The sequence below is a fragment of the Hemicordylus capensis genome, chromosome 3 (genome assembly GCF_027244095.1).
Source record: "Hemicordylus capensis ecotype Gifberg chromosome 3, rHemCap1.1.pri, whole genome shotgun sequence".
NCBI lineage: Eukaryota > Metazoa > Chordata > Lepidosauria > Squamata > Cordylidae > Hemicordylus > Hemicordylus capensis.
In genome coordinates, this window is record NC_069659.1 from 250,450,507 (window position 1) to 250,473,825 (window position 23,319).

Below are 23,319 nucleotides of genomic sequence, written 5' to 3' on the forward strand. Positions count from 1 at the left end.
AGTGGGCTAATCTGTGAATCACTTAACCGATTTGAACCAAATTTGCTACAGCTATAGGGACACAGAGATGCCCTAATGGCATGGTGTGTGATGATGTCATCCACTCCAATTCAAAATGGTGGATGCATAATCTTTTGAGGTGCAAGTGGGCTAACTTTTGAACCGCCTAACCAATTTGAACCAAATTTGCTACAGCTGTAGGGACACCTCAATGGCGTAGTTTGTGATGATGTCATCCACTCCAATTTGTGGACTGTCTAACCAATTTAAACCAAATTAGGTACAGTTGTAATGAGTGACACACAGGAACACCTCAGTGGTGTAGTTTCTGATGATGTCATCCACCCTGATTCAAGATGGCAGATGCATAAACCTTTGACACACAAGTGGAGTAACTTGTGAACTGCTTAACTGATTTGAACCAAATTGGCTACAGCTGTAGGGATACATAGGGACACCTCAACAGCGTAGTTTGTTATGATGTCATCTATCCCAATCCAAGATGGCTGATGCATGAACATTTGAGGTGCAAGTGGGCTGATTTGTGGACTGTCTAACTGATTTCAATCAGATTAAGTATGGTTGTAGTGAGTGACACACAGAGACACCTCAGTGGTGTAGTTTGTTATGATGTCATCCACCTTGATTCAAGATGGTGAAACCATAAACTTTTGAGGCACAAGTGAGCTAACTTGTGAATCACTTAACTGATTTGAATCAGATTTGCTACAGCTGTAAGGACACATAGGCACACCTCAATGGTGAAGATTGTGATGATGTCACCCACCCAATCCAAGATGGCGGATGCATAAACCTTTGATGCACAAGTGCACTAACTTGAGAACTGTCTAACTGATTTGAACCAGATTTGGAACAGCTGTAGTTAGTGACACACAGGGACACCTCAGTGGTGCAGTTTGTAATGATAACATCCACCTCGATCCAAGATAGCGAACACATGAACGTTTGAGGTACAAGAGAGCTAACCTGTGGACCTCCATTTGCACCAAATTTAGTCCAGATGTAGAGACAGTGAAAGCAAAGTAGGCTGATTTCACAGTCTACAAGTTAAGTTGTTGTTGTTTTTTATCTAAACCAGAAAGAGCAGGAAATGTTGGTGCTGCCAATGGTATGGCCTACCCATTGAATATCAATGATGTAGTGGAACAGATTGTCCAAATTCTACTCAGCTGAGCTTCTGTGGAAGGGTTGATTCCTCTCCTCCATCCCTATCCTGCCGCAGTGTTACTGTGGACCGTCAATGCTTCCTTGCATTCTGTTACAAGAGGGGCTACTGTTGCACAGTCATAACAGTTAAGGAGGAATGAGGGCAAGCAGTGCTATGGAAAGTGGGAGTTTAAAGTCTGCACTATCATCACAAACGATTTAAGGAGTTGAGAATACAAATTAATTTTGTTCTCAAAATAATTACAATTCTTAAATGTAATTGTAATTAGGACACAGGAAGCTAATTAGTGAACACTAACACCAACTCTAGCTTTCCAATCTAACAATCTGCTGTGTTAATATGGTAACCATGCGTTTATCCTACGACCACCTCAATCTCAACAAGTAGTTCCAAACAGAACTAATCAAGTCAACTTTCCACTTATCATAGACACTATGACTATATAGGACCCCTTCCAGTGTGTTGTTAATGTGATCTGTTTCCTATTGTCAGCACATGAGTTAAAAGGGTCCCCCCCCATATTTTGAAGGGTCACCAGCTTGAAGCAAGATGGAGAACTGGCCAAAAAAAAAAATCCCATCAGAGTCCCTTAGGACCCCTCCCATTTACTATGAATTTGGTTTTTATCCATCAACACATGAGTTACAAAGTGGTATTGTTTATACTATGAATGACCATCATCTTGAAACAAGATGGCAAATGGACAAAAACAATACACCCATTGGTGTCCCCTAGAACCCCCTCTGATGTGCTGTAAATTTGATTTGTATCATACTGTAAATGTGAATATTATTAGAGGGGGATACAGACATGGTGATTTCATAAAGCCTTCTTCCTTCAGAAATTAAATTAATAAAAAATGAAACAAAAAGGGAGGCTCAATCCCATTTGTAATGGAAATGTAAAATCTATATAAGCCAGAATGCTGCTTCACGTTACAAATGCATCTCTTTCACTTTCTCTTCCTCATTAGCAGTGATCAAATGTTCATAAATAGCACATGTGCTATTTAGGCTCAAAGGCAATTTAAGTCTTGCGTATGAAAACACTCACAGACACCACTAACTATCCTTGGCAACACAGGGCATCATATGTACAGGCACTAATCATTCCCATACAGACTGCAATGGTCACCAGCTTGAAGCAAGATGGTGAACTGGCGAAAAAAGTTCACATGGAAGAAGTTAATGAAAAAAGTTCAAATGGAAGAAGAGAATGCTTGTGTACACACACATCCCTTATCTCATTTTTTAAAGGAGATGTGCCAGAAAACATGCATGCCTTGAACTTGCACCTTTAGAAGCCTTATCTTCCATTGCAGATTTAATGCAGACTCCCCACAATCCAAAGTTTGCAAACAGATTGCTCCATCCCCTTTCCAACACTAACCCCCTTCTTGATCTTAGCATCAATACATAAACCATGGTAAACATTAAGCTTCTTCCTAACCGTACCTTGTAAACCCACTTCAAATCCTGGTTTTGATGGGTACCCTAGTTAGTATTAAGCATTATTAGCATTTGTACAGATGTAATACTGAACCATGGTTTAAAAAAAAAAAAGGTAAGGGAATAGGAAATTTTCATCACAGAAGGAAAGGGGATGGGGTGTTCATTCCCAAAGCTGGCCCCTTATTTTGCAAACCAGGACTTATAGGGGCCCAGCATTAGGTCTTCACTAAGTTTTAGGGCTGATTCACACATGCATATATTCTGATGTGTTGATGATTTCTTGCTAAATCATAAACTGCCTCTGTGAAGCAATGTACATGGAGAGAGAGAAAGAGAGAGAGAGAGAGGACACAAGAGTTGCCACAGCAACCACACACAGAATGTTGAGAGGAGGATTTGACTAGAGACAGTTGGTGACAGTTAGTTGGTTAGGAGGAGAGGACCGAGTAAGACAAAACTGAGCTCAGAGCCAGAGTTTCTGTGTGGATTTTTGAACAAGGAAAATGGTTCAAATTCTATGTGAATTATTGGTTAATTGATGTTCAGAGACTGTAATAAGCCAGTAGAGCACTGGAACAGTACTCTGAGATTTGGATTTAAAAAAAAAAACACTGAGTGGGAATCCTGAGTGAGAAAGGTGCCCAGAGGCAAAACTCCTGGTTAAACAAACAAGAGATCTATGTTGTTATGCCGAGATACACAAACACAGTAGAAAACACCTGTCTTAAGTTATTCAACACACAACAGTATTGTATTCAGAAAGGTAAAAACACTCTGGGGCTATTCCCACAATCAGCCAAAATCGGGCTAGGGGAGCCTAGCCCGATTTTGGCTGATCGTGGGAGCCACCGGCCTCACAAGCGAGCCCGGTGGCTCACATAGGCGGGTTAACCCACCTAAATACCCCTCCTCTAAAATCGGGTTTGCGGAGCAACTGCTCCACAAATACAGTTTTTTCAATCATGAGTAGCCGTGGCATGGCTCTGCACCGTGGCTACTCATGAGGAGACCCCCGGAGGGGAGGCGAAAAGCCACCTCCAGGCGTCTCACCAGTATGCCCTGCGCACTCGGCCCCCGCTGCCCCCAGCCCCCACCGGCTCCGTCACGGAGCCGGAAATCGTGTGGATGGCCGATCCCGCTGCCCAGGAATCCCTCCCTGCTTGTGTGCAGGGAGAGTGGGCTTAGCCCACTCTCCTGCGCAGCTCCTGAAACTGGGTCTCACTGATTGTGAGACCCGGCTCTCTATGTGGTATCTAAAAGCTGACTGATTTGGTAACATAGTAATGAAGTCTATGTGCCCTGCTTTGCAGAAATCCTTATTCCCGTCTTAAGTAAATAATAACTTGTTCTTATTTGTTTTATACCTTCTTCATTGTCTCTCTAAACCTTATAGGGAACACATATACTTATCATGCACGCACGAGGCTGCATGACCAAGAAGTTATTTACTGAGAGCACGGTAATAAACAATCATATGGTGGCAGCGAAAGAAAGTAGTAACCTATTAAATTCCATGAACGTGGTGACACAATTGATATAAAAATCATTTTAAAAAATCAGGTTCCTGAACTTGGGGAGCATCAGGGTAGGTTCCTGACAGCTTCAACTGAAAGAAATATTGAATTGAAGTGAGATGATATGAATGCTCTTCCTATAGTATTGTAATTATGAAGGCAGCCATCACAAGTTAAAGTCATCACTTGATGTTACAGTTGTTTTGGGTCTGGGTAATCTAATGGCACAGTGGGGAAATGACTTGATTAGAAAGCCAGAGGTTGCTGAAAGGCACCATCTGGGAAATACCTATATCGGGCAGCAGCAATATAGGAAGCTGCTGAAAGGCACCATCTCACTCACACTGAGCAGGAGGAGGCAATGGTAAACCCCTCCTGTATTCTACCAAAGACAACTACAGGGATCTGTGGTCACCAGGAGTTGACAACAACTCAACGGCACACTTTACCTTTACCTGGGAAACCAGGATGGAGGCTTCTGCCGGAGTAGCCATAGCAGTAACAGAGCAGAGTGAGGAAGGGAGGGGCAGGGAAGAATGTGCAAGGAGGAGGAAAGTAAGCCAGAGGCCAGCTAGGAGGCAGGACCTGCACACTTGACTTCCACCCAGGCAGATGCAGCAGTGCCCAAGAATTTGTGCCTTAGGCAAGAGCCTAGGTCTGCCTAGTGGATGGGCTAGCCATGATTAATGGGATAGGACAAGTGTCCTACTCAGCTTTGGGAGCTGTGCATGCTTCCAATGATTGTGTGCTAGCAAAAACCTAGGTAAGAGGGGGGGAATTATAGTCTGTGAGACAGGAGCTGGGTAGGACAGCTTTTCCTCCTACCTCATGGAAGTGCTGGTACAAGTGCTGTGTAGGATGACACTGTCATACCCAGCTCCTGTCTCACAGACGATCACTCTCACATTCTCCTACATAGCTCTTTTTGCTAGCACATGACCAAAAATTGGGGGTACACACAACTCCCAAAGCTGGGTAGGATACTTGTCCTACTCTATTAATGATTGTGTGTACTGACTTATTGAGTAGAGAGAAATACCACCATTTCTTCTGTTGCTTCTCCACTCCCAGTTGCCATTCTGGCAGTCCTGTACATAAAAGGCCCTTTGGTTACAGTTACATACATTTTTAGTATATATGGCTCAGAAAGAGTATAGTGAGATAAATGTGTATATCATGAGAAAAGATCGTTTCATTATACTCTCAATTACTGTCAGTATTCAAACTCCCCACCACCACCACCAATTTATCAATGAAAATGTATGCAAACATTTGATACTGGAATTTTCTAGGCAGAAAATACTTAACTACCTTTCCTTTAAAGGCAGCTCTATAATACATTGTTTGGAAGGGATGAGCAAAGAACAATTTCTTCTTAAATATACACTGCCTCATCCTTTGCACAATGCAGTAAGTGGTACTTAAATTTTAAAATATGGTCAATTTATTCTTATATAAATGCTGCTCACACACTTTTTTCAAGCATTCTATGCCAAGCACACTGGCACACATGCAAATACATCATTACTACAAAGTAGTCATCCAAGGATACGGAATACAGAATAAGCATGTTAGAAAAATTATGAATATGTAATGCATGTTTAAAAAAGTTTTTCTGTGCATAACAAACTTCCATTATAAAAGGACTCTCAAAACTGAAGGTCCAAGTCACAGCCAGCATGCAACTGGGTCATCAGTTTCAAAACAATTAAGCCAATTTTTTAACCCAGTTAAAAGATCTAAAAATACAGTCATTGACACCTGCCCAATTTGAAATCTACAAGATTTGCATTCTGACATACTACAATCAAGGAAATGATACAGTCTAGGAAGGGTGCAATCTAGGAAGTGATCCCTTCACTGGCTTCGACCTATAAGCAGCATCTCGCCACTCCATTCAACTGACAAGGCTCATATGAGCGGTCGTATGAGAATCAGAGGAAGAAGGTCTCTGCCTTTTCCTGGGGTGCATCCTGCAATTCTGGCTGTGTGCCTCAATGCTCATGCAAGAGCATAGGAAGCTGCCATGAATCTATGCTTAAAACCTTTTGCCCACCCACTATCCACCCTCCAAAAAGGGCAGAATTTTACTTTGAAATCTTGTGGTAAAAACATAGTCTGACAAGATCGGGGGTGGGTGGGAATTTAAATAGCTGCAGAATATAAAATTTTAAGGCAAGAATACTGCAGAATGATGATAAATAATATATTTTATAATCTTGTGTGCAACAGCTGTTCTATAGACAATTTCTATTGCCACATCAATGTTCTTGATGCTTTGAATTGTCAAGAAAGTTTCCATCTTTAGATTACTTCAGACCGCATACCATTCACTCCTGGTCAGTGACTTTCCACAGCTTTTCTTTAGGACAAAAGAGGACCCTATACTGTGGTGTGAATCTGGCTTCCCTCTAGCTTCACAATCTGAGTAACAGACATACAAATCAGTTTGCAAATCAAACTCTGGTTAAGCTGTCAGACTTGCACTTCAACACATGCTTTTGGGAGGCTACCTGCCTTTTATTTTTTAAGTGTCACATGTACATGTGGATGTTTAGTCATCACCTTATTAGTATGTATGTATGTATGTATGTACTTACTTACTTATTTATTTAAATTTCTTTCAAAAATCACAGCATTGTACCATGCTGGAGATTTTTGTGTGACAACATGACACCAGCAAATCATCTGTTTTTCAGCCCTTCCACAAAGTTCTATCTCTTTTTGCTTTATAACGTTGTATATATTGTTGTGTATTCTACTGGAATCATAGAATTCATTGGACCTACTGGTCTATCTACTGACTGAGATTTCTGAAATACATCCCCACATCTATCTGTTCAGAGATAATGTTCTCAAAGACAAGATACAAATAAGATGCAAATAATGGTTGACACATCCTTAAAGAGAGAAAAAAACCTGCAATAAAAACAAATACATCCTGAACAGCTTATAAGAACATGTTACTGATGAACAGTGCTTTTAAACTATTCTTTCCTGTAAACGTTTGGTCACTAGAAAAGAGAAGAGGTCTTCTATGCCATGCTCTGCTACAGGATGCAAGACTGAACCAATCTGAATGTCCAAATTAGATAGTAAAATTAGTTTTTTAAAAGCTTTACTTTTTTTGGATGTTGCTATAGTAACAACTACATTTGAATGCACTACATAGTGCATTCAAATGAAGGTGGACTTAGCTAAACTCAAAGAGAATAGGAAAGTAAAAATATGTGATAATCAACATTCTGGAGAGTAAGTTATAAAATGATTACTACAGAGCCAAAGAAGTGCAGTGGACTTAGACTGTGGAAAAAAGGAAAGGCATGGCCATGCAGATATCTGACATAGGGTTTTTTTAAGGTTACATGATATCTCTCGTGTCTGGGTACTGAATCCAGATAAGACGGAGGTACTTATTGTGCAGGTTCAGAACTCTAGAGACCACTTTGATCTACCTGTTCTAGATGGGGTCACACTTGCCCAAAAGGAACAGGTTCGCAGTCTGGGAGTACTTCTGGATTCACACCTCTCCCTGGTTTCTCAGGTTCAGGCGGTGGCCAGGGGTGCTTTCTATCAGCTTCGGCTGATACGCCAGCTGCGCCCGTTTCTCAAGATCAATGACCTCAAAACAGTGGTACATTTGTTGGTGACCTCCAGACTTGACTTCTATAATGCGCTCTATGTGGGGCTGCCTTAGACTGGAAACTTCCATTGGTTCAGAGTGCGGCAGCCAGGTTGGTCTCTGGGTCATATCAGAAAGACCATTTTACTCCTTTACTGATGGAGTTACACTGGCTGCCAATAGGTTTCCGGACAAAATACAAAGTGCTAGTTATAATTTACAAAGCCCTAAACGGCTTAGGCCCTGGGTATTTAAGAGAACGTCTTCTTCGCTATGTGCCCCACTGCCCATTGAGGTCACTTGAGGAGGTCCGTCTCCAGCTGCTGCCAACTCGTTTGGTGGCTACACAGAGACGAGCCTTCTCAGTCGCTGCCATGAGATTGTGGAATACACTCCCTGCTGAGATACGAGCCTCTCCATCTCTGGCAATTTTCAAAAAACACCTGAAAACCCATCTTTTCGCCCAAACTTTCTCAGCTTCCTAAATTTTTAGGTTTTAATCTCTGGTTTATTTTTAAATTGTTAAATTGTTTTAAGTTTTTTGTATATCTAATCTCCAATCTCTAATCTCTAATCTAACTGGCTTTAGAGTGGGCTAAGGGGTTGAGACAGCCTTGGTCAGCCTGATGGATGACCTATACTGGGGAATCGACAGAGGGAGTGTGACTCTGTTGGTTCTCTTGGATCTCTCGGTGGCGTTTGATACCATCAACCATGGTATCCTTCTGGGTCACCTGGTGGAGTTGGGGATAGGAGACACTGCTCTACAGTGGTTCCACTCCTATCTTCCGGGCAGATCCCAGATGGTGGAGCTTGGTGACAGTTGTTATTCTCAATGAGAGCTGTTATATGGAGTCCCTCAGGGCTCCATTCTGTCACCAATGCTTTTCAATATTTACATGAAACCGCTGGGTGAGGTCATCAGGAGATTTGGTGCTGGCTGTTATCAGTATGCTGATGACACCCAAATCTACTCTCTTTCATCTGCTTCATCAGGAAATGGCGTTCATTCCCTAAATACCTGCCTACAGGCAGTAATGGGCTGGATGAGGGATAACAAATTGAAGCTAAACCCAAGCAAGTCGGAGATGCTCATTGTAGGGGCTCCGAATCTGAGGGATGAATTAGATCTCCCTGTGCTGGATGGGGTTACACTCCCCTAGAAGGAGCAGGTACACAGCTTGGGGGTACTCCTGGATCCAGGCCTCACTCTGGTATTTCAGGTGGAGGCTGTGGCCAGGAGTACTTTTTATCAGCTTAGGCTGATTCGACAGTTGCGTCCATTCCTAGAGGAGGATGACCTCAGAACAGTGGTGCACCAGCTGGTAACCTCCAGGCTTGACTACTGTAATGCGCTCTTCATGGGACTGCCTTTGTACGTAGTTTGGAAACTTCAGTTAGTTCAAAATGCAGCAGCAAGTCTGGTTTCCGGGGCAACCCGGAGAGACCATATTATGCCTGTTTTGAAATAGCTGCACTGGCTGCCGATATGTTTCCAGGCAAAATACAAAGTGCTGGTTATTACCTTTAAAGCCCTGGACGGCTTAGGTCCAGGTTACCTTAGAGAGCGACTTCTTCGGTCTGATCCCCACCGCACGCTAAGATCATCTGAGGAGGTCCGGCTCCAGTTGCCACCAGCTCGTCTGGTGGCAACCCAGAGGTGGGCCTTCTCTGTAGCCACTCCTGGACTTTGGAATGCGCTCCCTGCAGACATCTGTAATTTGAATTCTTTATTGGAATTTAGGAGAGCCCTAAAGACCTACCTGTTTGGCCTGGCCTTCCAGTGCTCTTAAATTGTCTTTGATGTTTGTGAACCTCCCTGAGCTATTTTGTAATGGCAGTCTAAAAATCGAACAAACAAATAAATATGTTTTTAACTTATTTTATGCTATTGTTAACTGCCCAGAGATGAAAGTTTGGGGCGGTGTACAAATTTGATAAATAAACAAACAAACAGCCCCTGGTGGCGCAGTGGTAAAACTGCCGCCCTGTAACCAGAAGGTTACAAGTTTGATCCTGACCAGGGGCTCAAGGTTGACTCAGCCTTCCATCCTTCCGAGGTTGGTAAAATGAGTACCCAGAATGTTGGGGGCAATATGCTAAATCATTGTAAACCGCTTAGAGAGCTCCGGCTATAAAGCGGTATATAAATGTAAGTGCTATTGCTATAATCTCTCTCTCTCTCTCTCTCTCTCTCTCTCTCTCTCTCTCTCTCTCTATATATATATATATATATATATATATTCATCCCATCTATTTTCTATGGAGCTCAAGATGATATAAATGGTTCCCCCCTTTCCCATTTTATCCTTACAATTACTTGTGAGGTAGGCTACGCTGAGCGATGGCCACCTAGTGAGCTTCATGGCTAACTGAGGACTTGAACTCAGGTCTCCCTGGTCCAAGTATGACACTCTACTTTTATTTTAATAGCAACTTTGTATTTCAAACAGAAAAACATTCTCATAGTCCAAACTATTCTATTGTCACAAGTCAGAAGAGGGAAGACTGATATTTTCCTCGTGTCAAAGTATTAGTTTGATTGCTGAGAAAATAAAAAATTGAATTCCTGATCTTTTCCCTCCCCACATATTTTAGTAAGTGCTTTGAATTGTGGGCACACATCTTCTTTATTAATGTTACAGGCCTGCCGAGTTACAACCCAGCGAATCACCTTATTTCTCCTTACCAGCCTTGAAGGAGGATCCTGCCATGGCCTCTCCTTTCCTGCTCCTGTTGTCCATCCTCTACACTTTCCTCCACTGTAGCCAAACTACATTCCTGCTTGGTTCAGCAGACAGAAGGGAAAGGCATGTGATAGGACTACAGGAGAAGCAGAGCAAGCTGCGGCTGCAGGCTTGTTAAGGAGAAAGCAGTCAATGGGCAATCTCATGCAGCAACGCTCCCCTCAAATTCCATAATTGCTTGTGGACAGGATATCACACTACTAGCAATAGATTGGCAGCACTAGGATAGCATTACGAGAATCTGGGATTTGTTCATTTCCTTTACTTAATAATTTGCTTATCTAACAACTAAGAATATTCTGCATGTCTGTGAAAGCTGAAAGAATAATAAAAGACCAGCTCTTACCTGCACAATAGCATTAGCAAGAGGGCTTTGGAATTCCATCTCACAGTGCACATTGTTGGAGTTGGCTCCAAAAATCCTATTGTTTCCTAAAAGCAAACGAAGGAAAGCTTTATTCCTATAGCACTAGGAGAAATACATAGAGTCTTAACAGGTTACATGAGGACACACAGGGTGATATTTTCAAAAGCATAATTTGAAAACAGCAGACAGGAATATGACTTCTTCTAGTGCGAGTTCAGGGGGATTAGTCTAATCCAGTTTTGCAGATTCAAATTTAACGTCTCAGTTCTTAATAAAAGGAATTCCCCTTTGACAAATGGGATTTTAACCAAAGTGTATTTACAACAACTATAGCTCTAAAGCCTGATCCTAGGCAGTCACAGTAGTTGCAGTAATACAACCTTGTGCTACCACAGCTACTGTACAATCCTGTCCCAGGCAAGCTGGCAGTTCTGCCTGGTTCTTTTCTTATCAGGGCAATTCAATTCAAGCCTGTACCCAGCTGGTGGCATGGTATGTAGCTGCCACACCAAAAAATTCTCTTTCCTCCCCAGCCTCACTAACTGTTTTGACTGAACATTTTATAACCTGCCTCCCCTGACTTATAACCTGCCTCCCCCCCCCAATTTTTTTGAGGCTGTTACAGGCCTGATTCCATCCAAAACCCTTTACTGTTAACACCAACACTTTCCCTATCTAATGGTATTGTTTTAATAGCAGGAGCTACTGCTGGAGCAATAGTACTGGTGCACCCTGGCAGAATCTGGAGGTTACTGGCTTTTTGGACCCAATATTAGTTTGCTTAAGTGGAAGATGAAACTACTGAGAGAGAAAGGATCGAGGTCATCAGTGTCTTGTACATGTAGAACAAGTCAGCAGTCTGGGACTTCTTGCATCCATAGGTGCACATTAAGGAGGTGTATCCATTACAGGGGAACCACTTATGAAGCACAGGCCCACATACAAAGGTCATTCTTACGATCAGCAACAACAGGGTGGGAGTAGGAAAACCCAGGTAGTGAGGCTCGTGTGGAGCCATGACACCTGCTCCTACCCTGCTGCTCAAGAGCAAGGCTAGCCTGTTCTTTTACTTGAGGTAAACCAAAATAAGAGGAGCAAAGCCCTGTCTTACCTCAACACCTCAGATCATGTGTGCGATCAGGGCTATTTGCAGCAGTTCCTGGCAGCCTGGCTTCCTTTAAACTATAGAGTGCTACCTATAGAGCAGTCAGGAAGCTTGGAGCTGCTGCATTAACTTGGGTAGGCTCTCCACTGTTCACACAATACAATGAGCCGGGTCTCACGATCAGTGAGACCCAGTCTCTGCAGCAGAGTGGGGAGAGCGGGCTAAGCCCGCTCTCCCTGCAGATGATCCAGGCGGAAGCCCGGTGCAGCCGGATCGGCCGCCCACATGATTTCCGGTTTCGTGACGGAGCCGGTGGGGGCTGGGGGAAGCAGGAGTCGATCAGCCCCTGGAAGCTCCAGCGTGCCCTGCGCAAATGCACAGGGCATGCTGGTGAGACCCCCAGAGCCAGAAGGCGGCTTTTTGCCTCCCCTCCGGTGTCTCCTCGTGAGTAGCCACAGCGCGGAGCCGCGCTGCAGCTACTCATGATTTTAAAAACCAGGTTTGCGGAGCGCTCGCTCCACAAACCTGGTTTTAGGGCAGGAGTAGTTAGGTGGGTTACCCGCCTAGGAACCACCAGGCTCGCAGCTGAGCCCAGTGATTCACACAATGGAGTGAAATCGGGCTAGGTTCCGCTAGCCCGATTTCGCCCCATCGTGTGAATAGCCTCATTGTGGGGTACTGGAGGACTTCCTTCTCCAGGTCCCCTTCAGACCATCTCTGCTGCACCGATTGTGTGGGCGTGCCATGCATAGGGCATGGTGGAGCACAGACACACTGTCACTCATGTGGGAGAAGGTGGCCATACTCCTGCTTCCTCCCACCAACCCTCCCTAGTAGCCACCAGGGATTTGGGGTCATGTGAACAACCTTTCTAAGGTTCTAACTCTCTGACTGGTAAGCTGGCAGTCTGCAGAGCAGAATAGGAGGATATTGCTATCTGGAGGTAAAAACAGCCAGAATTGCAGAGAAATAGAAAAAGGACTTTTGAACTTAGAGCCTTTTCAGGATTGTCATTCTCAAAGCTAGGATGCTCTGTATCACATTGCCACAAGGAAGCATACAAACAGATATATAATACTATAACTATATATATTGCTTCTCCATCTGAGTATCACCCATTTCTTCCCTTGGCTGAATGACTTTTAACAAGCAAGAATGTGTTTTTACAAGAAGGGGAAACAGTACAGCAGGGAGAAAACTGACTTTTTAATTTATACAGTAGTTAGTATCACAGGTAGGACTGGAAGGCTCATGCAACAATTTTTTAAAGGAGAGGGAAGAGGAACCCAGCAGGCAAGCAATGCTGCAGGACTTCCAGGCCCAGCTGCCGGATCCACTCTTTGAATATAACCAAGTGAGAAGGGCAAGCCAGAAGTCATGTCTGTTTTCTGTTATTAGCTGTAGTTTTACTGCTTTCATTTGGCTGACAAGTTAGCTCCTGGCATGCCAGTCAGCCTCCTTCTAATTTACAACAGCATTTGAAAGCTTGCCTATCAAAAGCGCAGCAAAAGAAGACAGCTGAGGCATCCATGAAAAGGCTCTGTTCCAGCTTGATCCAGCTTGCAAGATCTTCTGTCCAGAGAACATTTTCATCCTTTAGCATCTCCTCTGGGATCAAATGGTGTTTCTTGTGACCTGGCTATTTGACCATAAGGATGGAGGCCAGTGCCACTGAATGGGAAATAGATGTTACTGTACAAAGCCATGTTTACTCTAGGCAGTGGTTTCTGTATACTTTCCAGAGGACTAGAAAAGAAAGTTAATAATATTATGTCCCTTTACAGAAGAAAAATGCACACCATAAAGTTACACCTGGGTTTTTGCATAAAGCTCTGCATAATTATGGATGGAAATACACAATACGTGCAAATGCATATAATAAAAGCCAGCTGCTGCTTTTCCTAGGGAAAAACCATTTGGGGAGAGAAAATCAGACAGAGGGTGCTTAAATTTTCTCCCCATGCATCACTTTCCCATTCCGAATCATACACACGCTGAATTGTTTTTTTCCCCCCTGTGGGGTTACAAATACAGTATATGTTTGCAGATGGAGAGGCAAGAGTGCATCTGAAAGTGCGTATTAGGGGAAAGTAGCTTGGTGGGGGGCAATATGGAGACAACAAGTTAAGAACCAACTCCACTCCTTATCTCTCCAGATCCTTCTCCAAAAGCTGCTTTTCCCCCTAGAAGTAATGACTATTAGGCTTTTGTTATACACACATTTGCATGTAATGTGTAGTTAGGCCTCCAAAAGCTTGCATATATTCCCAGAACATTGGTACAATGAAAGATTATCTTTAAATATTACCTATAAATACACTACTACAGATACAAAGAAAGACTGAGTGTACTAACAAATACTCTACTATATGCTATATTAACTAGGCAATATTATCTCAAACTTATGCCATTTCAGGAAGCTATCCAAATAAAATGCAGCAAGTCATGTATTTTATAGTCTGGACTTCCCAACAGCACATGAAACTGGTATGAGAGTGTAACCCCCACTATTACTATTGGTAGGTTCCCTGAACTGGCAGCTAAAGGGTGTATGATCTCTCCTGCCCCATCTTAATGGATTGTGGGGCATGCTCAGAAGGTCCTCAGAATCTTCTAGAGTTTTCAAGCACAGCAGAAAGCTCCTGAGCAGAGAAGGAAAGAGAGAATTGGAGATCTTCTGTTCTTTTATGAACTTGCTTATATATTGCAGTTCTTCTTTGGGCAAGATTTGCATGACGGTTTGAGATTCTGGACGGGCCCACCGGACCTCATTACACCAGGTCTTCTTCATGTCGGCTGCTCATCCACAGAATTTTCTGTATGGACTATGCAGGAGTACTGTTTGGATAGTTCCTTAGAAGAAAGAGACTTAGCCCTGCAGCCTGAAGCCTGTCCCACCATCAGAGGAGGCACAGCTATTTCCTCTCCTTCCCATTGTATAGCATTTCCCTGCCCACACATATTGGTCGTTCAGTTCCAGCAGCAGAAGTTCCCCTACCCTATTGAACTTCACTCACTCCTATGCCTGGAATTGAACTTCACCCACTCAGTTCCTATGCCTGGAATTTCCTTTCACATCCAGGGGCAGCCAGATATTTTGGGGCACCTGAGGGTGGGGGCAAATGCCACCCAGCCCCTGCCTGCCTCAGTGGCATGACAGCAGCCACTTCAGCTGCCCATGGCAATTGCCTTGCTTGGATTGAAAAGGAAGAGATGGGTGGAACAAAAAAGGAAATGTAGAGTAATGGGTTATAACATCTGCTCACTGGTCTCCTGTAGGGATGTGCAAAATGTTTTGAGCTCAAAATGGGCCATTTTGAGTGTTTCGAGCTTGCTACCTACCACTCAACCCACAAAAGAAATGGGCAAATGGGTGATTTTTAATAAATGTTTGACCTTTCTCCAAAAACCCCCATAGGATCCTATGAGGGCTTAGGGGAAAGGTTAAAAAAAATCACCTGCTTGCCCATTTCTTTTGTGGGTTGGGTGGTAGATAGCACCCAACATGCCCTACCACACAACTCACTTTGGTCTCCCTAGGAGTTACCCATGGGGAACAATGGGGTGTTTCAAGTTCCCCATTGTTCCCTATGGCTGGAACACTCAAAATACTCAAAATGTTTTGAGCCTGTTTCATCAAAACAGCCAGCTCAACCACTGTTTCAACGAAATGTTCCAACCATTTTGCATTTCATTTTGAGCTTGAAATGAAACATAACACCCATTTTCATGCACATCCCTACTCTCTTCCACCTTCTCTTCCATTCCAAACCCCTCTTCCTTTTCAAATCTGAGTGAGATGGTAGCAGCTGTGGGTAGATATCAGCATGCCACCAGCCTTGATAGTCTGATAATGAAGAAACAACCTCAGTTCACCTCATTGTGAGGCCAGCCCTGAATACACTTACATAGTTCTTTCTTCTTCAAACATTTCTTCAAGCTCTACAGTATGTTTTCTGTAGAACCTTTGCTTAGCACTTGTATCCTCAACTCCATTTGAAAGGAAGCCTACATGCAGCTACACTTGCCCTTATCATCCCTTGTTAGCCTGCTTCTCCCTCCATCAGTATTTAGATTCTAAGTTCATCAGGGCAGGAGTCTGTCTTTTTGCTGGTGTAATCACTAATATTTTTGAGGAGGGGGAACATATGAATTTGTCTTATACATTAGACTATTGGTTTACTCAGCACAGTTTGGTCTGTTCTGCCTGGCCATGGCACTCCATGGTATCAGGCAGATGTATTTCCTGTTACATTCTTCTGGACACTTTTTTCATTTGAGATGCCAGGGATTAAACCCAGTCTGTATTTCTTTATTTAGATTTATATGTCGCCCTACTCCCATAGGACTCAGGCTTACAAGCAATAACATACAAAACAACACAGTTCTATAAAATACAACATACATAAAATCATAACCACAACCCCATACAGTACTCATTACAAGACATAATAACTATGGATTACCGGATCACTCTACGACCAGCTATCTCAGTGACCGAACATCCGACGGAACATTTCCATCTCGCATGCCTTACAGAAAGCCAACAAATCATGGAGAGCTCTGATATTACCCGGGAGACAGTTCCATAGAGCCGGGGCCACCACTGAGAAGGCCCTGGCTCTCGTTGGTTACAGTTTAACATCCCTAGGGCCCAGGATCACCAAGGTATTACTTGTGGATGATCTCAGGACCCGGCGAGGGACATATCGAACAAGGCAGTCCTGGAGGTATGGAGGGCCCATATCGTGCAGGGCTTTAAATGTTAAAGTTAATATTTTAAACCTAACCCGGGACTCAACCGGCAACCAGTGCAGTTGAACAAGCAAAGGTGTCACATGTGCTCGCCAAGGCGCCTTAGTAAGGACCTTGGCCGCTGCATGCTACACCAGTTGCAATCTCTGAGTTAGGAGCAATGGCAACCCCACCTAAAGTGAGTTGCAATAATCTAACCTAGAAGTGACTGTCTCATGGATCACAGTGGCCAAATCCGGAGGGGACAGATAAGGGGCTAGCCGCCATATTTGGCATAACTGAAAAAAGGCCTTTTGAGCAACCTCCATGATCTGAGCTTCCATATTCAAAGAGGCATCAAGAATCACACCCAGACTCTTTATTGTAGGCTGAGGTATCAAACAAGCACCATCGAGGGTCGGTAATAGGAAATTCTCCCCTGACCTCTTCGGGCCCAGCCACAGAACTTTAGTCTTATCCGGATTAAGCCGTAGATGACTTTGCTTCAGCCAATCTACGACCACCTCCAAGCACCTGGTCAGCTGAGCTATGGTGTCCTTGGCCCTGTCATCCATCAGCAGAAAAAGCTGGGTGTCATCCGCATATTGATGGCACCCTAGCCCCAAACTCCTCACCAGCTTTGCTAAAGGCCACATATAAATATTGAACAGCAAGGGTGAGAGAATAGCCCCCTGAGAGATGCCACATGTTAATACATGACGTGAAGACCTCTTATCACTCATAGTTACTCTATAACCCTGGACTTGTAGGAAAGAACACAGCCACAACAAGGCCATGCCTCGAATCCCAGCATCAGCTATGCAGTGGATCAGAATATCATGGTTCACAATGTCAAACGCTGCTGTGAGATCTAACAACAACAACAGCGCCAACCCTCCCTTATCAAGCTGGCAACGGAGATCATCAGCCAGGGCGACAAGGACAGTTTCTACTCCACGCCCAGGCTGAAACCCAGACTGAAAGGGATCGAGAACTGCTGCATCCTCCAAAAACGTCTGAAGCTGTACTGCTACCGCTCGCTCTATCACTTTACCTAAAAAAGACAATTTTGATACTGAGCGGTAGTTAGCTGGCTCTGAGGCATCCAACGATAACTTCTTCAAAAGTGGCCTAACCAATGCCTCCTTCAGCTCTCCTGGGGAAATCTCCTTCTCCAGGGAAAGATTGATAATATTCCCAAGGAAGGCCTACAACCCCTCCCGGGCGGCCTTCACAAGCCAGGAGGGGCATGGATCTAGGGAACATGTGGTAGGCCTCATAGCCATCAAAATTTTCTCAACATCGGCCTCCAAAAGTTGATTAAAATTCTCCAAAATTGGCCCGGTAGACGACCATGGAGCCTCCAATTCCTCAACTGCAAAGTATGCAATGCAAAGTATGCAATGCATGTGCCCTACCACTGGAGTACACGCTTATTGCAGTTGCAAAGTAGACAAGGAATGTGTACAATTAACATTTTTAAAATAGGCACAATATGTGCAATCTGGCTTCATTTAAATCAACAGGGATGTTGTCATTTATCCCAGTTGAATGTGGAATGGACAGAAGTAGCTAGGAAAAGACTGCAGAACAGATGGATGGTAGGTAGGTAGGTAATGATGTAAATTACATTAAAATAAGAAAATAAAAAGCTCTGCTATACATGGAAGAGGAAGTGTGGGAACTAACACTGTTGCAAAAGATGTGTCCAAGCCATCCATTTGCATCATAAAGGGCATGGCTATATATTTTTTATAAGACACTATCTTAGTGCTAAAAAGAGGGAAGAAGAACTATCTGGAATCAGGAGATCTTAGAATTAAATAAAAGCTACTCACAGTAATTATTAGTAGGACAAGATATTGAAGGAAGAAAAGATGGAATTGGGGCAGACATACCAGAAGAGGAAGACAGGAGTCATTGTGCAAACCATATGTACAACTGCCAATGGTTCCCCCCGCCCTGCCCCAGAGGACTGCTGTGCCTATAACACCATAAAGCTGCAGTGATGGGTCAAGTTTCACCTGCTAAACATTTGCTTACTCTACAGGTCTTAAAAGCATAGTGTTTCCACCAGGTTTTTTAAAGCGGTCAACCCTAATTATATACTACGTAGGGCTGTTCTCACGACCCTAAACAGTGTAGGAGTGCTCAGCCAGGATAAGAAAACCATGAGCACTCCCAATCAGCAGTTGTGTGAATGCAAAGATCAGGGTAGGAGGAGTGGGGGGAGTAATCATGTGGGAGCTGGGATTTGGGTAGGATGGGCCAGCCAACCCACATTCTGCCTCCAGCACTTTATCAAGGGGGAAAGAAAAAATGTCCTACCCAGCTCCTGGCTCTCACATGATCACTCACCTCTCCTGCTCCCTTGATTTTTGCATTCACACAACTGCCGATCAGAAGCGTGCACAAGTCTCCTATTCTGGCTGGGTGCTTCTTCTACCGTTTAGAGTCACGAGAGTGACTTCTAGTTTCTGTGATGTCAATGATACACTGAAGGCACAAGTTCAAGCTTTTTCATAGATGCTAAAGGCTGAAAAATCTAATGTTATAAAGCTGGCATTCAGTTACTAGAGACTTAAGGGAGGTTCTGAATGTTAGAAGTGAGAATTCTAAAGGATTGCTCTTACTACTGCAGTAACCTCTTCTGGCCACCAGCTGCATGATGAGATGTTAATAGGTCTGTCTTGGTCAGTTAGAGTCAGAATTGTTTAGCTGTTGTTGAAGGCCAGTGCCTGTTTATGTGTGTTGTTCAATGGCTTTCTTAGTATGTGATGTTTGAGTTTCTTAATAAAACTTTGTTTTTTGAACTCCACCTACTGTCTCCAGATAATCTCTTGGGCTAAAATTCTTTACCACCAGAGCATACTCTGCTGTGTGAGGATTTGGTTTTTCCTCACACCCCTCAGCACTGAATACTTCCATGTTAGGATGGATATATAGAATTTGTGCCATTCAGAGCATTTTCCAGTTAGCTGGTGGTGTTCCTGCCATTATAACCTCCTTCAAGGTGGTGAGATCTGAACTGTCAAGAAGCTTCTATTCAGAACTTTTATTACAGATAAATAAGATGCACCACATATCGACTAGCCATAATACATAAAGAAGCTCTGGCACTGATGCATCAAGGTGCTGAAGACTACAGGAACTTTTATTTTATAATTTATATCTTATTGCGGAGTGCTCAAACCCTTTGAAGATTACAACAAATACTGAAATATCATCCTGCCTCATAAAAATTGCAAGCTTTTAAGCTTCATCCCATATCTGTATGTGTCTGTGTATATTACTGTGGAAAGCACTACAACCTACCTAGAGATTTAAAGTTGATAACTAAAAAAAACAAACACCACCATCTTTTCTAACCAGTTCTATATTTCAATATGAAATTTTCATAGCGAGGTATCCAGCTGAAGATGTGACAGTACCAGGGGCTTTTAGAGCTACTATATCCATTTATTTCTGTATTTCCAATACATTAATTCTGGCACTTCTGCATGAAGCGGAACTACATGACACATCATTTTGCAATTCTTTTTGTGGCTTTTTTGTTTTATACAATGCAGCCACTAAAGCTGCAAACTGAAGCAGAAAGGCATTGCAAGGGAAGAGGGGCTTTTTAATCCAGGTATCTATCTTTCTCCAGCATAGAAAAAGCAAGGGGATAAATACAGCTTGGGGAGGAAGTCAGTTTACAGCAGAAAAACAGCATGAGAGGGAAAGGTTATTTATTTACTATTTTATTAGATTTATCAGGGCTGTCCTTAGACAGCCCTGGCGCGTGTGGGGCCCGGGGTAAATCAGCCACTGTGGGGGCCCCCTTCCAGTTAATTCTAATAGTTTAAAAAGCTGGACCTGGGGCAGTCACCCTGAATGCCATGCCCTAAGGACGGCCCAGAGATGTATATACTGCTCCACTGACCAATGTCCTTAAAGTAGCTTACAAAAAGACCTCTTGCCCCCCCCTGATCTTCCACTTCAAATGCAACATCAGGGGCTGCAGTGTGTGTGTGTGTGTGTGTGTGTGTGTGTGTGTGTGTGTGTGTGTGTGTAAACTGTGGGAAACAAAATCATCCTAACTCTTTCAATATTTTAGGACCAACACCTTTATTCTAGCAAGGTTCTTGTTCCTTTAATACCTTCATGACAACCATAAATTCTTTATCTCCTTGCTGAGATAAAGGTAGAAGACTGTCTGTCCTGCAGCTGTTTTAAGGCATGATCATCCTGCCAGAACATCTATGACAATTTTACATTTAGCCACGTATGCACTATTCATCTGGATCCCAGGATATGGTCTGAAGGTGTATGATGGAGCAAGCTTGCTGAAGCTCAGCAGGTTCTGATCTTGTCACTATCTGGAAGGGAGTACACATAGTTCCATTATAGAAGGTGGAGTGTATAAATTGCAGCAACTATATTTGTACTTTACAGAGAGTCATAACTCCTTGAGGGGGTCTAGGGATCTTCAAGAGATAGTTCTCAGCAATTGCAGTTTTCAGGATTCTTTGGGGAAACCATGAGAACGCAAACCACAAGGCTCTGCGGTCGCCAGGAGTTGACACTGACTCGACAGCACACGTTACCTTTACCTAACATGAATGAATTGTTTTATTATGATCATGGATCAGACATAAACACAACAAATTATACAACATTCAGATAAGAAATCTATCATTAAAAAAAATAAACCTTTTATGGTAAGATCTAAAGGTATAAATTATTTGTCAGTAGATCTTAACAGCAGCTGCACAAAATTTAGACCCCTAACATCTATATTATATTGAGCTTCTGGCAGTGAAGCCTCCAACACCAGTTAGTCGAGCTGTACCCACAAGCATTCCAAATTATCAGGGAACAAAGTTATCGCCAACAAAACATTCACAATTTTGCTTCTGTGGGAAGGATAGTTATCAGTTAGGAAAGGATTAAACCAGGCACTTGGAAGGAAGAGTTGTGCAGGGAAGGCAAAGGGCTGAAAGGCTGACTGGGTGGGACGGACACCCTATAAGGTATAGAGCATACCCAGAGGCAGGTAATATCTGAAGGAAAGGGGAAGAGGAATTAGAAGTGGACATAGGAATTCAAGAGGAAGGTTTCTATGTCTAGTTCTTAGAGGCCCACTATAGCCTTCTGCTCCTGTTCCACCCTGAGGCTGATGGCAAATGCAGGCCTCCTTCTCCTACCAGTCCAGCCACTGCTAGAGCAGGTGCACATTCACACCCTGGTTGCACTGAACTTGTCAGAGAGTAGGAACTGGGTGTGGCAGTTTGGGTGGAATTTGGAGTAGGAGGAAGAGGATTGCCTCCTTGTCAATCTTCCCTTCAGGAACCAGCTGAGGAGAGCAGAGGTGATACAGCTGCTGCCACTAGACAGGACCGGCTGCCACAACCAGCCTCTGAGCAGGCCAAGCCTGGAAAAGGACAATAAGAAGCACCCACCACTTTGCCTCCCTGCAGTTGGGAAAGGATTGCTGTCTGAGGAGTTGGCTGAAATGATGAAATACCTTCATAAAAAAATTATTGGGATCTGAGTAAGGAAACTCAGGAGTCGTGCTACCTTTGGTACTCTTGCCTTTTTGCAGCTTGCCCTCCCCATTTCCTTCTGATCTCCTTCTGGGTTGCCTTTTGGAAAGCTGACAGTGTCAGCCCTCTCCCCAGTGCAGAGGCTTAATCCTGCCCCAGGGTCAGACAAAGGTCTCTGCCTCATGCTCAGATAGATGCCTTCTATAGGCGTCTTCCAGCTGTGGAGCTTGACCTGGGGCTTTGGCACACAATCTCACAACAGCCTCAGTGAAGTAGAAAGGAGAACTCTGCCAGTTCTTGCTTCAACCATTAATGGAACACTGGAAACCAGTCCTAAAGTACTAGTGAAGGTGAAAGATGCAGTAGAATGGAATGCTGTATTTTACATATTCCTTACACAAATCTGCAATTTTTCACTTTCACTGACTGAAATATGGGGTGGGGGGGGCAGAGGAGAGGAAGCCCAGCCACCTTATATTTTGTACTGCCTGACCCTTGTTTTCAGATTACTGTGGTGAATGATTTTGCCTGAAGTTGGAGGGGGGAGTCAGAAAGTAAAGCTTTCATGAAGGGCCTCTTACCTTTTCTTCTATAATTTAAGCATGGCTAATAATTTTGTATCGTGGATATAGATTCAGATGCTAACAGCAAGACAAGTTAAATTGAAGACACCTTTTCTTAAATGTTATTTTTCTGATCCTCATAACTTGAGGAAGACAGATTTGAGATAACAGCTCAGCTGGCAAGGAATCTGGTTTTTACATGTGAGAGGTGCAGGAGAAGAACTACACTTTTTGTATGCTTTTTCCACGGTGGCTGAAAAAAAAGGTTGACAAGGGTCTAGCAAGGGAAGAAAGGTCTCCTACCCTTTACATGTTAGAGTTTATGTGCACTTTCCCCGAAGGGAAAGGGAAATAAAAAGTATTCATTCTCAGTGGGCTAGCAGTAGTTACAGTATCATTCTAGCCAAAGGCTGTTAAACACTACATGGGGAATTGTGTGGTGGTGGGGAGGGTGGGATGTTGTGTTGTAGCAGTCTTTGACTAGAAGACTTGTTGCTGC

At 43.5% G+C, this 23,319-nt stretch overlaps 1 protein-coding gene across 10 annotated transcripts in view; it reads right to left on the reverse strand.

Moving 5' to 3' along the window:
• LOC128348869 (gamma-aminobutyric acid receptor subunit pi-like) overlaps nt 1-23,319 on the reverse strand; it is an 88,852-nt gene that overhangs the window by 60,062 nt on the left and 5,471 nt on the right. For 2 of the 10 annotated variants that reach the window (XM_053304553.1, XM_053304556.1), the window contains exon 2: nt 10,870-10,955. The exons of 1 other annotated variant lie outside the window; for it this stretch is intronic. In XM_053304553.1, coding sequence (XP_053160528.1) covers nt 10,870-10,922 — 53 coding nt within the window. In that variant the 5' untranslated portion in view covers nt 10,923-10,955. 7 more of the 10 variants (XM_053304557.1, XM_053304558.1, XM_053304559.1 and 4 more) reach the window with 6 other exon arrangements.